At 70.5% G+C, this 12,737-nt stretch overlaps 3 protein-coding genes across 4 annotated transcripts; 1 reads left to right on the plus strand and 2 right to left on the minus strand.

The window, feature by feature from the left end:
- Positions 1–377: 377 nt before the first annotated feature.
- Positions 378–4,424, plus strand: GCDH (glutaryl-CoA dehydrogenase). Of its 2 annotated transcripts, none has more exons than XM_041711823.2 (11): positions 378–460; positions 674–764; positions 1,483–1,623; positions 2,028–2,090; positions 2,449–2,619; positions 2,777–2,906; positions 2,982–3,201; positions 3,280–3,383; positions 3,460–3,585; positions 3,660–3,820; positions 3,894–4,424. In XM_041711823.2, the coding sequence occupies exons 2-11, from the start codon at positions 680–682 to the stop codon at positions 3,971–3,973; spliced, it is 1,281 nt and encodes a 426-aa protein (XP_041567757.2). In that variant the 5' UTR covers positions 378–460; positions 674–679; the 3' UTR covers positions 3,974–4,424. The 2 variants fall into 2 exon arrangements, with proteins under 2 accessions (XP_041567757.2, XP_041567758.2); XM_041711824.2 differs by having other exon boundaries at positions 397–432.
- Positions 4,425–4,512: 88 nt separating this feature from the next.
- Positions 4,513–6,817, minus strand: SYCE2 (synaptonemal complex central element protein 2). Its single transcript, XM_041711840.2, has 3 exons — positions 6,355–6,817; positions 5,340–5,511; positions 4,513–4,855 (listed from the first exon to the last, which is right to left on the minus strand). The coding sequence occupies exons 1-3, from the start codon at positions 6,465–6,467 to the stop codon at positions 4,661–4,663; spliced, it is 480 nt and encodes a 159-aa protein (XP_041567774.2). The 5' UTR covers positions 6,468–6,817; the 3' UTR covers positions 4,513–4,660.
- A 476-nt stretch (positions 6,818–7,293) lies between these two features.
- On the minus strand, positions 7,294–12,387 carry FARSA (phenylalanyl-tRNA synthetase subunit alpha). Its single transcript, XM_032745663.3, has 13 exons — positions 12,195–12,387; positions 11,982–12,119; positions 11,803–11,901; positions 11,235–11,347; positions 10,726–10,818; positions 9,469–9,597; positions 9,093–9,208; positions 8,571–8,655; positions 8,388–8,487; positions 7,968–8,136; positions 7,819–7,896; positions 7,564–7,678; positions 7,294–7,480 (listed from the first exon to the last, which is right to left on the minus strand). Exons 1-13 carry the CDS (start codon positions 12,342–12,344, stop codon positions 7,375–7,377), a joined length of 1,491 nt encoding a protein of 496 aa, XP_032601554.2. The 5' UTR covers positions 12,345–12,387; the 3' UTR covers positions 7,294–7,374.
- Positions 12,388–12,737: the final 350 nt, after the last annotated feature.

Genomic DNA, 12,737 nt, shown 5'->3' on the forward strand with positions numbered 1-12,737 from the left:
TGAGGGCGGTGACGTCATAGTGACAGCCGGGAGGGGGGGTTAGGCCCGGTTTGCACTCCGTGGTGACGTCACACGAGAGCCGGCCACGCCGATGACGTCACCAACACCCCGTGACATCATCACAGTCCCCTCTCCCCCCCCCCCCGTTCTCGCTATGCAAACGCCCCCCGGGCAGGGGGGGCCGGGGGGGTCCCGGGACCCAATAAAGGCTGTACAGCACCGAGCCCCGGCTGTGCTTCGGAGGGACACCGGGGACACCGGGGGGGACACCGGGGGGGATGAGGGACACCGGCCATCGCCCCGGAACCCCCCGGGAGGTGATCTGGGGGTGTCACCGCCCCCCAGCCCGGACACTCACGAGTTAACATCGGTGTTTTCCCGCCACGCCCCCGCCACGCCCCCTCCGCCCCCGTGACGTCACGGTTCCACCGGGTCCGTTCGCCGCCGCGGAGCCCGAACGGTCCGGGGGGGGGTGTCGGGGGATTTTGGGGTGTTGGGGACCTCTCGGGGAGCGCTCGGGGGTCTTTGGGGCGAATCGGGGCGCAAGGGAGGTCCCCGGTGGTCTCTGGAGTGAACTGGGGGGCCCTGGGGTGGAATTGGGGGTTTAAAGGGGGTCTCTGGCGGGAATTGGGGGTCAGGACCGGGGGTCCCTGACCCTCCCGTGTGCCCCCAGCCCCCCATGGCGCTGCGTTTGGCCGCCCGCCTGGCCCGCCTGGCCCGGAGCGGTGTCCGGTGCGGGGGCACCGGGCCCCCCCCGGCACAGGGTGAGTGCAGGGGGGCACGGGGCGAGAGGGCCGGAGCCTCCCCGGGAGCCCCCAGGGACTGGCAGCGACGGGGGGGAACACCGCGAGTCCCCGGTGCTGACCCCGAACGGGGGGGACACCGCGAGTCCCCGGTGCTGACCCCGAACGGGGGGGTTACCGCGAGTCCCCGGTGCTGACCCCAATCTCCCGGTGCTTCTCCTCCTTCTCCCGGTGCTTCCCCCTCTCTCCCGTTGTTTCCCCCGTCTCTCCCGGTGTTGATCCCCTCTCTCCCGGTATTTCTCCCCCCCTCTCCCGTTGTTTCCCCTGTCTCTCCCGGTGCTGACCCCGCCCCCCTCCCGGTGCTTCCCCCTCTCTCCCGGTATTTCTCCCCCCCTCTCCCGGTGCTTCCCCCTCTCTCCCGGTGTTTCCCCCTCTCTCCCGGTGCTGCCCCCCCCCTCCCGTTGTTTCCCCTGTCTCTCCCGGTGCTGGCCCCTCTCTCCCGGTGCTTCTCCTCCTTCTCCCGGTGTTTACCCCCCTCTCCCGTTGTTTTCCTCCCCCTCTCCCGGTGTTTCCCCCTCTCTCCCGGTGTTGATCCCCCTCTCTCCCGGTGCTGACCCCGCCCCTCCCGGTGTTTCCCCTGTCTCTCCCGGTGCTGACCCCCCTCTCCCGGTGCTCCCCCCCTCTCCCGGTGTTCCCCCCCTCTCCCGGTGTCCCCCCCCCTCCCGGTGCCGCCCCCCAGTCGCCGCCCCGTTCGACTGGCAGGACGCGCTGGGGCTGGAGTCGCTGCTGAGCTCCGAGGAGCGGCTGCTGCGGGACACGACGCGCAAATACTGTCAGGAGCGGCTGCTGCCCCGCGTGCTGCACGCCAACCGCCACGAGGGTACCCCAAAACCTGACCCGCAACACCCCGAGACAGCCTGACCCCCCCCGCCCCCGGTACAGCGGAACCCGAACCCCCCGAGCGCCGCCAGAAGCAGCCGGGGCCGGTTCCCACACGAGGGTCCCGCAGCTCGCCCCCGATGTCCCCAGTGTCCCCCTGACCTCCCTCAGGATCCTTCCTCTGCAAAAAACGGAGTTTTGGTATCCCCAAAAATCTCCCGGCCCCCCCAAAACTCCCTGACTCCTCTAAGCTCCCTCCAACAGCCCCTAAATCCTTTCCCCATCTCCCCTCCCGCAGGCCCAGGGTGGGGGCAGGGGTGTAGGGGACCCCCAAATTTCCCCAGGGGGTCTCCCCGCTGCCCCCCCTTAGCTCGACCTCTCCTGACCCCCACCTTGCCCCCCCAGTCTTTGACCGAGAGATCGTGACGGAACTGGGAGAACTGGGGCTGCTGGGCCCCACCATTCAAGGTTGGGGGGCCATGGGGACACCAGGGGGGACGTGGGTGGGCAGGGACGGCCCGTGGGGCTCCCGAGGGGGTTTTTGGGGGGCTCAGGGGCAGATGGGATGGGTTGTGTGGGGAGGGGGACAGCTCTGGGGGGGTATTGGGGTCAGGAATGGGGTTTGGGGGCTCTGTGGGGGGCTCACGGGGGGCAGGAATGGGGTTTGGGGGCTCTCTGGGGGGCTCACGGGGGCAGGTTTGGGGTGACACCGGGGGCTCTGAGGGATGGCGCTGTCCCCAGGGTGGGGCTGTGTGTCGGGGGTGACACCGGGGTCCCCGAGGAGACCCCCGGGACCCCCTGAGTGACCGGGCTGGGGTCACCGCAGGGTACGGCTGCGCGGGCACCACGTCGGTGGGCTACGGGCTGGTGGCACGGGAGCTGGAGCGGGTGGACAGCAGCTACCGCTCGGTGCTCAGCGTGCAGTCCTCCCTCGTCATGTTCCCCCTCTGGGCCTACGGGACCCCCGCCCAGCGCCAGCGCTTCCTGCCCCGCCTCGGTGAGCCCCCCGCCGCGGGAGGGGCAGCCTGGGGGTACAGGGGGCAGAGGGGCGTTTGGGGGGCGTGCCAGGGGGTTTGGAGGAGGAGTGGGGTGTGCAGGGCGGTGCTGGGGCACTTGGGGTGTCCCCCGGGGTGTCCCTGACGCCCCCTCCCCAGCTCGGGGGGAGATCGTGGGGTGCTTCGGGCTGACGGAGCCCAACCACGGGAGCGACCCGGGGCGGATGGAGACGCGGGCACGGCACAACCCCGGCGCCGGCACCTACACCCTGCGCGGGTCCAAGACATGGTGAGGCTCGGAATCGGGGTGAGGGGGACACGGGGGACCCCCAGAGCTCCCCTTGACCTTCCCCCAACCGCCCAGGATCACCAACTCGCCCATAGCCGACCTGTGCTTGGTGTGGGCCCGGTGCGAGGAGGACGGGCGGGTCCGGGGCTTCCTGGTGGAGCGCGGGACCCCCGGGCTCAGCACCCCCAAAATCGAGGGCAAGTTCTCCCTGCGCGCCTCGACCACCGGCATGATCCTCCTGGATGAGGTGGAGGTGCCCGAGGAGAACGTGCTGCCCAACGCCGAGGGGCTGGCGGTAAGGGGGCAGCCGGGGCACCCCGGGGAGGGGTCCCGGGGCACGGAGGGGGGTCCCGATGACACCCCCTGTCCCCAGGGCCCCTTCGGCTGCCTGACCCAGGCGCGGTACGGCATCGCCTGGGGCGCGCTGGGCGCTGCCGAGGCCTGTCTGGAGACGGTGCGGCAATACGTGCTGGACAGGTAACGGGGGGCTGGGGGCGTTTTGGGGGGGGTCCCACTGGCCCAGACCTCAGTGCCCCCCTCCCCCGGCCCGCAGGAAGCAGTTTGGGGGCCCGCTGGCCCGGAACCAGCTGGTGCAGAAGAAGCTGGCGGACATGGTGACGGAGATCACGCTGGGGCTCCACGCCTGCCTGCGCCTCGGCCGCCTCAAGGACGAGGGCAGGTGGGTGGCACTGTCCCCAAGGGGCCCGGGGGGCCCTGGAGGGGGTCAGTGTGTCCCCGTCCGTGTCCCCACAGGGCCGCCCCCGAGATGGTGTCGATGCTGAAGCGGAACTCGTGCGGGAAGGCGCTGGGCATCGCGAGGGACGCGCGGGACATGCTGGGGGGCAACGGGATCTGCGACGAGTTCCACGTGATCCGGCACCTCATGAACCTCGAGGCCGTCAACACCTACGAGGGTACGGCGGGGAGGGGCACGGGGGGTCCCCGAGGGGTTTGGGGGTTCCTACTGAGGGGTGGTGATCCCCGCAGGCACCCACGACATCCACGCGCTGATCCTGGGCCGCGCCATCACCGGCATCCAGGCCTTTGCCCCGGCAAAGGGGACGTAGCGGGGACATGGTGGCACCGGTGGCACCGACGGGGACCGGGGCTGCTCCTCGTGGGAAGGGATGTGAGGAGATGGTGGCGCTGACCGGAGCCGGTGTCACCAAGCGGACCCAGGTACCCCCGGAAGGGATCCAGTGCCGCTGACAGGACCCGGTGTCACTGACGGGACCTTGTGTCACCAGCCAGGCCTCGTGTCACCAATGGGTCTCAATGTCACCCCAAACAAATCTCGTGTCACTGGCGGGACCCGGTGTCACCAAGCACATCTTGTGTCATTGATGGGACCCAGTGCCACCGACCAGACCTCCTGTCACCAACGGGACTCAGCGTCACCGACAGGACTCGGTGTCACTCAGGGGACCCCACTGGTGCTGGGCCCCGTGTCCGGTGCCATCTCGGTGCCTGTGCCAGTCCTGTGGCCAATAAACGGTGGGACAGCCCCTCCATGCCAGCCCTGCTTGTCAGCATTAATTAACCTGCCAGGATCCAGCTCTGCTCTCGGGCTGGGGGGTCCCAGCTCATCACAGACCCCCACACCAGCTTTTGGGTCAGCTTCAGCCCTTTATTTGTTCCAACCACCGACAGCAACAGCAAGAGAAAAGCCCTTTGGGGCAAAAATCCCCCTGTGGCCCGGCACAGCCCCACGGTCCCGTGGGTTTGGGGGGTCCCGCTCCTGTCCGGGGGTGCCCTCAGTCCTCGGGCTGCAGGCAGAGGTCCTGATAAACCGCCTCCACGCTGCAGCAGATGCGGCGCAGCTCCGCCTGCACCCCCTCCACGCGCTCCAACACCTCGCCGAGCGCCTGCAGCCTCTCCTGGATCAGCCCGTTGTGGAAGCCGTAGCCGTGGAAGAGCCGCTCCTCCAGCTGCTCCGTCAGCTCCGAGACCTGCCCGAGCGTAGCCGCGGCTCGTCCCGGTGCTGGCACGGCCGCCGTCCCCGGGGCCGGGGGGGCAGCTGCGCCCGCCCGCGCTGGCACCGCTCCCGGCCTGGCCCGGCCGCCGCCAGCTGCGCCCCGGTAGCCGCAGCGCCGGTCGCGGTGGCCACCGAGCGCCGGGTCAGCGCGGGCCGCAGCTGCCGGGCCGCGCCGCCATCTGCGCGGGGACCTGGGGACACCCCCGGCCGGTCCCCCCCGGCGGGAGCGAGGTCCGGCGCTGGGGCGGCGTGGGGACAACGGGGGACATCGGGGGCCGCTGGAAGCGGGGCCGGAGGCAGCTGCGGCCGCCCCCGCGGGGGGCTCGGGGGGCTCCCCCGGTCGGGCTCCGCAGCTGCCTCCACGCCCGGGCCCTGCCCTCCCTCGTCCCGCCAAACCGGGCGGAATAACGCGGCTCCCCGTGCCCCCGGAGGACGGGAGGGGAACCCTCCGTGCCTACCTTCAGCAGCAGGCTGTCCCTGACGCCGCTCAGCTCCGTGTGCGCTTCTTCGCGGCCGCCGTTGAGGCGTCGGAGGATGTCCTGCACCCGCTGCTGCAGCCCCTCCACGGCGGCGTCCAGCGAGGCGAAGTACAGCGAGGAGCGGGGACCCAGCGCTGGCTCCGGGCACGGCCTCGGCACGAACACGGGACCCTCAGGGACGGGCGGGGGGCAGCCCATGGACCCCACGGGGACAGGGACCCCCCATCGGGGCCGTGGGTCACACAGGGACAGGGACACCCCTGTGAGGGGCACAGACCCCGTGGGGACATCAGAGCCATGGATCCCACAGGGATAGGGACACCCCTGTGAGGGGCACAGACCCCGTGGGGACAGGGTGGATCACACAGGGACACGGACCCCACAGGGACAGGGACCCCCCATCAGGGCCGTGGATCACACAGGGACAGGGACACCATGGGGACAGGGACCCTCTATTGGGGCCGTGGTTCACACAGGGACAGGGACCCCATGAGGACAGGGTGAGGGACATTGGGGATGTGGATCACACAGGGACAGGGACACCCCTGTGAGTGGCACAGACCCCGTGGGGACAGAGTGAGGGACATTGGATCCATGGATCACACAGGGATCCCCCTGTGAGGGACACGGACCCCATGGTGACAGGGTGAGGGACACTGGGGATGTGGATCACACAGGGACAGGGACACCCCTGTGAGGGGCACAGACCCCGTGGGGACAGAGTGAGGGACACTGGGGCCGTGGATCCCACAGGGATAGGGACCCCCCATCAGGGCTGTGCACCCTCTCAGGGTCACACACCACCAGGACAGGGACAGGCTCTGCCCTGTGACAGCCCTGCCAGTCCCGTTAATTGAGAATTACCCTCTAATTAACGTCGGGACTCGTGGGGACACGTGTGGCACCCTCTCCCCGCACTGCCCGGGGTGTCCTTGCTCTTTTTTTCTCCACTTTTCTCCCCGTTTGAAATCGCGGCGCGGGGTGAGGTCGGTACCTGTCCTGCTCCTCGCCGCGGGCCGAGCTCCCGTCCCCCCCCAGCTCGGCCGGGAAGAGGCTCCCGCCCGCCGCCGCCTCCGCCTCGGGACCCTCAGGCTCCTCCCGCGACATCGCGGCCCCGGGGGGCTGCAGGGGAAGGACCCCCGGGCTGGGACAGCCCCTGCCCCGGGCTGGGCTGGGTCCCGGGGCCGGTGCGGGGCCGTTCTGCGGTCACTACCCCGGCTCGGCCGGTCCCGGGCCGGTTCTCGGCCCCTCGGCCGCCCCTCACCGCACCGGCCTCACGCAGCCCTGCGGGGCGGGCACCACCGCTGCCCAATAGGCGCCCGCCATTCACATCTCGGCGCTGCTGATTGGGGCGTTAAGCGCCCCCAGGGGATGATTGGCACCTGCGAGGGCCAATCGCCGGGCAGTAAAAGGCAGAGGCGGGAAGGGCCGGACGGTCCCGGTGGTCCCGGGCCGGTCTCGGGGGTCCCGGGCAGATCCCGGGCGGATCTCGGGGGTCCCGCGCAGATCTCGGGGGTCCCGGGCCGGTCTCGGGGGTCCCGGGCGGATCTCGGGGGTCCCGGGCGGATCTCGGGGGTCCCGGGCCGGTCTCGGGGCTCCCGGGCGGGTCTCGGGGCTCCCGGGCCGGTCTCGGGGCTCCCGGGCCGGTCCCGGGCCGGTCTCGGGGCTCCCGGGCCGGTCCCGGGCCGGTCTCGGGGGTCCCAGGCAGATCTCGGGGGTCCCGGGTGGATCTCGGGGGTCCCGGGCGGATCTCGGGGGTCCCGGGGGGGTCTCGGGGCTCCCGGACAGATCTCGGGGGTCCTGGGCCGGTCTCGGGGGTCCCGGGCCGGTCTCGGGGGTCCCGGGCAGGTTTCGGGGGTCCCAGGTGGGTCTCGGCTCCCGCAGCACCGTGCGAGGCCATGAAGTGCCAATAAACTCTCCCCACACGGTTCCCTTCCCCAGCACACACCGGCCTTTATTGGGGGTGGGGACCCCCGGGGACGGGACCCCTCCCCACAAGGAGGGGACCCCCGGGTCAGACGTCCAGGCGGCACATGGGGCTGTCGTAGACCATCTGCAGGTTGACGCGGTGCCCCACCAGCTCCCGGATGTTGTTGATGCCGTATTTGATCATGGTGGGTCTGGGGGGGAGGTGGGATTTGGGGGGGTCAGTGGGTGGGATGGGCCCACATTGGGGTCCCCCCCAGGTGAGCCCCCCACTCACCGCTCCAGCGACAGCCCCCAGGCGATGACGGAGACGTTCTCGGGGAGCCCCATGGGCAGCAGCAGCTCGGGGCGGAAGACCCCCGAGTTTCCCACCTCCACCCACTTCTTCAGCCCTGGTGGTGGGGCAGACGAGGATCAGCTGGGGCACCCACAGACCCCCTCCCCATATCAGAACCCCACAGTGCTCCCCCCGCCTCAGGGGAGCTCAAGGTCATCCCAGACCCCCCTGCTCCAAGTGGAGACCCCTCCTCACCCTCGTGGTAGCTGAACACCTCCATGCTGGGCTCCGTGTAGGGGTTGTAGGCGGGTTTGAAACGCAGCTGGGAGATCCCTGGGGGGCACACGGGGGGTCAGGGGGGCACACGGGGGGTCAGAGGGGTCCCCCCGGTGCCCCCCGTGTACCCAGCTTGGTGAAGAACTGCCGGAGGATGCCCATGAGGTGGCCCAGGGTGAGCCCCCGGTCGGCCACGAGCCCCTCGACCTGGTGGAACTCGGCCAAGTGCGTCGCGTCCAGGCTCTCGTTGCGGAACACGCGGTCGATGGAGAAATATTTCACGGGGGTGAACTTCTCCTGGGGTGCGGGGGGGATACACGGGGATGATGGGGGGCAGCTGGGACCCCCAGATTGCCCCAAACTGCTCTGATCCTCCTCAAATTGCTCCGAGCTTCCTGAGCCCCGAACAACGCTGAGCCTCCTAAACCGCTCTGAGCCCCCCGAACCACTAATCCCCCCCCAAAAAACCCCTCTGTTCCCTCTCATGGGAACCCCCCCAGACCCTGCCCAGGCTCCCAAAGCCCCCAGACCCCCCCAAGCCCCCAGACCTGCCGTGCCAGCTGGAACAGGGCGCGGGCGCTGGCTGACGTGGTGTGGGTCCTCAGCAGGTTCTTCCGCGCCTCCTCCACCTTCCACTCGTACCTGTACCTGGGGGGGCCACAAAGGGGGTTCAGGGGGGTGGGGGACACACACGGGACCCCCTGAATCGCCCCCCAGGGTCGGGGTCTCACCCCTGTGAGCCGTAGCCTCCCTGCGAGTGCACCTTCTTCACCTTGGAGTAGTAGCCAGGGGGCAACTGGGGGGCTTCAGCGGGATCTGGGGGGGCAAAACGGTGAGGGGGGGGGGGCTGGAGGGCTTTGAGGGGTGTTTGTGGGGGCTCAGGGGGCAGGGGGGCTTGTCAGAGGGGTGTGGGGGATCAGAGGGGTGTGGGGCAGGGCCGGGGGGCTCAGAGGGGTCTGGGGGATCAGAGGGGTGTGGGGCAGGGCCGGGGGGCTGAGGGGGGGTTCAGAGGGGTGTGGGGGATCAGAGGGGTGTGGGGCAGGGCTGGGGGGCTCAGAGGGGTGTGGGGGATCAGAAGGGTGTGGGGCAGGGCCGGGGGGCTGAGGGGGGGATCAGAGGGGTGTGGGGCAGGGCCGGGGGGCTGAGGGGGGGTTCAGAGGGGTCTGGGGGATCAGAGGGGTGTGGGGCAGGGCCGGGGGGCTCAGAGGGGTCCCAGGGGGGGTCAGCAGGTCCCCCTGCCCCCCAGCACCCACCCAGCAGGAAGAAGGTGTCGTGCTGGTCGCGCGCCGGGTGCTGCTGGGGCTGGAAGAGCGCGTCGAAATTCCAGAAGGAGCTCTCCACAAAATTCTCCGTGGGCATCTCCGTGAACCTGGGGGGGCCCCCCGTGATCCAGAACCCCCGAGGACAAAGTGAGGCCCTGGGGGGCTGCCAAGGAAGGGGCTGGGCCCCCTCTGAGCCCCATTTTGTGCCCCCCCGGGCTGCAGCAGATCGACAACGCCGAGTTCAGCCCCGACCCCCTCCCAACAGCTTCGGGGTCATCGGCCTCGACCCCTGGCAGGTGAGGGGGGGTCCCAGGAGCTGCAGGTGAAGCCCCCACAGGTGAACCAGGCCCCCCAGCCCCCCGCTCACCCCATCTCCAGGAAGATCTGGCGCAGCTCCGAGCGCACCTTGAGCAGGGGGTGCAGGTGGCCGCAGTTGGGGGGCAGCCCCAGCGAGGAGAAGTTGTAGGGTTTGAAGGGCAGCTGGCGCCAGGAGCCCCTGCAGGACGGGCCAGCGCTCACTGCCCGGCCTGGGGGGGCTGGGGAGGGTCCTGGGGGGCTGGGGAGGGTCCTGGGGGGTCTGGGGAGGGTCCTGGGGGGGCCAGGGAGGGTCCTGGGGGTGAGGGAGGGTCCTGGGGGGGTCAGGGAGGGTCCTGGGGGGGTCAGGGAGGGTTCTGGGGGGCTGAGGAGGGTCCTGGGGGGTCAGGGAGGGTCCTGGGGGGGTCAGGGAGGGTCCTGGGGGGTCAGGGAGGGTCCTGGGGGTGAGGGAAGGGTCCTGGGGGGCCAGGGAGGGTCCTGGGGGGTCAGGGAGGGTCCTGGGGGGTCCGGGGAGGGTCCTGGGAGGGGCTGGGGAGGGTCCTGGGGGGTCAGGGAGGGTCCTGGGAGGGGCTGGGGAGGGTCCTGGGGGGTCCGGGAGGGTCCTGGGGGGTCAGGGAGGGTCCTGGGGGGTCCTGGGGGGTCAGGGAGGGTCCTGGGGAGGGTCCTGGGGGGTCAGGGAGGGTCCTGGGGGGCTCAGGGAGGGTCCTGGGGGACCGGGGAGGGTCCTGGGGGGTCTGGGGAGGGTCCTGGGGGGTCTGGGGAGGGTCCTGGGGGGTCTGGGGAGGGTCCTGTGGGGGTCAGGGAGGGTCCTGGGGGGTCCGGGGAGGGTCCTGGGGGGTTCAGGGAGGGTCCTGGGGGGTCAGGGAGGGTCCTGGGGAGGGTCCTGGGGGTCCGGGGAGGGTCCTGGGGGGTCCAGGGAGGGTCCTGGGGGGCCAGGGAGGGTCCTGGGGGGGTCAGGGGAGGTTCCTGGGGGGTGAGGAAGGGTCCTGGGGGGTCCAGAGAGGGTCCTGGGGGGTCAGGGAGGGTCCTGGGGGTCCAGGGAGGGTCCTGGGGGGTAAGGGAGGGTCCTGGGGGGGTCCAGGGAGGGTCCTGGGGGGTCAGGGAGGGTCCTGGGGGGCTGGGGAGGGTCCTGGGGGGTCCAGGGGAGGGTCCTGGGGGGTCCGGGGAGGGTCCTGGGAGGGTTAGGGAGGGTCCTGGGGGGTCTGGGGAGGGTCCTGGGGGGTCAGGGAGGGTCCTGGGGGGTCAGGGAGGGTCCTGGGGGGGTCAGGGAGGGTTCTGGGGGGTCAGGGAGGGACGGGGGGACGCCTACGTGGCGATCATCTCCGGGGTCAGCTCCGTCTCCGGCCGCGCCACCGCCGTGCTGAAGGCGCTGCCCTTGCGGATCCAGTAGGATTTGAGGGTCCTGGGGGGGCAGCGAGGGCGTTGGTGACCCCCCAGCTCCTCGTTAATTAGCGCTAATTTCATTAACGGTCGGCTTCACGGCGTTTTTATTGAATGCTTCGCCCGCGCGGGTTTCACAGTCTTTAATTGGGTTGTTGGATCGTTGAGGTTTTGGTTTTTTTGGGGTTAACCGTGACAAATTTCAGTTAAAAAAACCCAAAATGGGGGAGGTGAGGCCTTAAATCTCCGGCTCCTCAAGGAGAGGAGAAGCAGCAGAACTGAGAACAACAAAAACCTGCGAGATTGGACATTGCCAGCCCGACAAAAGGCCCGAAGAGCGTGGATAGAAATAAAAACTGATAAACCAGCAACCCCTAATCTCATTAATGAGTAGAACTGTGGAATTTAGGAGCAATTAATTCGCTCTGCCCCACTCACACTTCCAGGAGCAGCTTCCTCCTCTTGAGCTCGGCGCGCTCCCGCTCGGGCAGGGACCCCCCGGCCCTCACCTGCCCCAGGTGCTCCTGCACCGTGTCCTGCACCGAGGGCACCTGGGGGGGCACGGGGGGCACCGGGGCTGGGCACGGCCCCACGGGGACCCCCGGGAGGCTCCTGGGGGCCGGCAGACCCCTCCCCAAACCCTCAACACCCAGGGACCCCCGTTTGTCCCCCCACCCATTCACCCCCAGCCTGCTCCCGGCTTCCAGAGACCCCCAGACCCCTCCTCAGGACACCCCCTGGAACCAGAGACCCCCAGACCCCTCCTCAGGACACCCTCGGGAACCAGAGACCCCCAGATCCCTCCTCAGGACCCCCCCTGGAACCAGAGACCCCCCCAGACCCCTCCTCAGGACACTCCCTGCTCCCAGTGACCCCCACTCACCCCACCTTGGGCCACTCCCGCCTCCCGGGGACCCCCGTGCCCCCTCCCCGGGACACTCCCGCCTCCCGGGGACCCCCGTGCCCCCTCCCCGGGGACCCCCGCCCGTTCCCCCGGGCCACTCACGGCGCGGAGCACGCGTGGGCCACCGGCCGCTCCCTTATCCAGCCGCACCCACTTGTTGGCCATGGCCTTGCTGAAGCCCAAGGAACCCCCGGGCAGCTTCTGCGAGGGCACAGCGGCCGTGAGCAGCGCGGCGCCCGCCGGTGCCGGTGCCGCTCCCCCCCGGTGCCGCCGGTACCCACCACGGCCTCTCCCTGCGGCAGCCCCTCCTCGGGGATGCTCCGGAACAGCCGCACCTCGGGGCTGCCGTCCCGCAGCACCTCCTCGCCCTCGGCGCTCAGCTCCCATCGCGTGGCCGTCCGCGCCTCCGCCTCGATCACCTGCACCGGTACCGGGGGGGGGGTCAGCACCGCCCGGCGGCGCCCGGGGCTCCCCCCGCGCCGCGGCGGCCGCACCTCGCCCAGCGCCTGCAGGCTCTTGACGGCGCCCACGAGCGTCTGGTGGTCGACGCCGAGCTGGGCGGCGGCCTCGAGGCTGCAGAGCCCCGCGGGAGCGCCGGGCTGGCCCAGCCGCTGCAGGAGCCGCTCCGCCACGCTGGGCGCCATGGCCGGAAGTCAGCCCGGCGGACCGGAAGTGCCGTACGGCACCGGCAAAGCGGCGCGCTGCGGGCGCCATCTTGGGAGTGGCGCAGAGCCCCGTGCGGAGCGTGGTGGGCGCCATGTTGGGTGTGGCGTGTTTTGCGTGTGTGGGGGTCGCGCAGGTGACTGCGGGGGGCGTAGTGACGTCAGGAAGTTGCACAATGATGTCACGCTGTCCACCGCGGAGCCCAGCGGGTTGATACGGCCCAGGGACTCCTTAGAGCAGCCCCCGGCCGGGGTCCACCTTCCTTGTGATCACACCTGCCGCGACCTCACTTAATCCATGACATCACCCCCGCGTCGCGGCGCTGTATGAAGGGAAAGGCGAGCAGGAGGCCGCCCTGCCCCGCGTGTGCCTTG

Source organism: Taeniopygia guttata, chromosome 30 (genome assembly GCF_048771995.1).
Source record: "Taeniopygia guttata chromosome 30, bTaeGut7.mat, whole genome shotgun sequence".
Taxonomy (NCBI): Eukaryota; Metazoa; Chordata; class Aves; order Passeriformes; family Estrildidae; genus Taeniopygia; species Taeniopygia guttata.

Coding starts and splice junctions, on each gene's coding strand:
- SYCE2 (XM_041711840.2), bottom strand. CDS start 6,467: ATGTCGCGGGAGGAGCCTGAGGGTCCCGAGGCGGAGGCGGCGGCGGGC. Junction 5,512..6,354: donor CGCGGCGAGGAGCAGGACAG/GTACCGACCTCA, acceptor GTTCGTGCCGAG/GCCGTGCCCGGAGCCAGCGC. Junction 4,856..5,339: donor GGGACAGCCTGCTGCTGAAG/GTAGGCACGGAG, acceptor ACGCTCGGGCAG/GTCTCGGAGCTGACGGAGCA.
- FARSA (XM_032745663.3), bottom strand. CDS start 12,344: ATGGCGCCCAGCGTGGCGGAGCGGCTCCTGCAGCGGCTGGGCCAGCCC. Junction 12,120..12,194: donor GCCTGCAGGCGCTGGGCGAG/GTGCGGCCGCCG, acceptor GTACCGGTGCAG/GTGATCGAGGCGGAGGCGCG. Junction 8,656..9,092: donor CGACACCTTCTTCCTGCTGG/GTGGGTGCTGGG, acceptor TTGCCCCCCCAG/ATCCCGCTGAAGCCCCCCAG.
- GCDH (XM_041711823.2), top strand. CDS start 680: ATGGCGCTGCGTTTGGCCGCCCGCCTGGCCCGCCTGGCCCGGAGCGGT. Junction 2,907..2,981: donor CTGCGCGGGTCCAAGACATG/GTGAGGCTCGGA, acceptor CCAACCGCCCAG/GATCACCAACTCGCCCATAG. Junction 3,202..3,279: donor CCAACGCCGAGGGGCTGGCG/GTAAGGGGGCAG, acceptor CCCTGTCCCCAG/GGCCCCTTCGGCTGCCTGAC.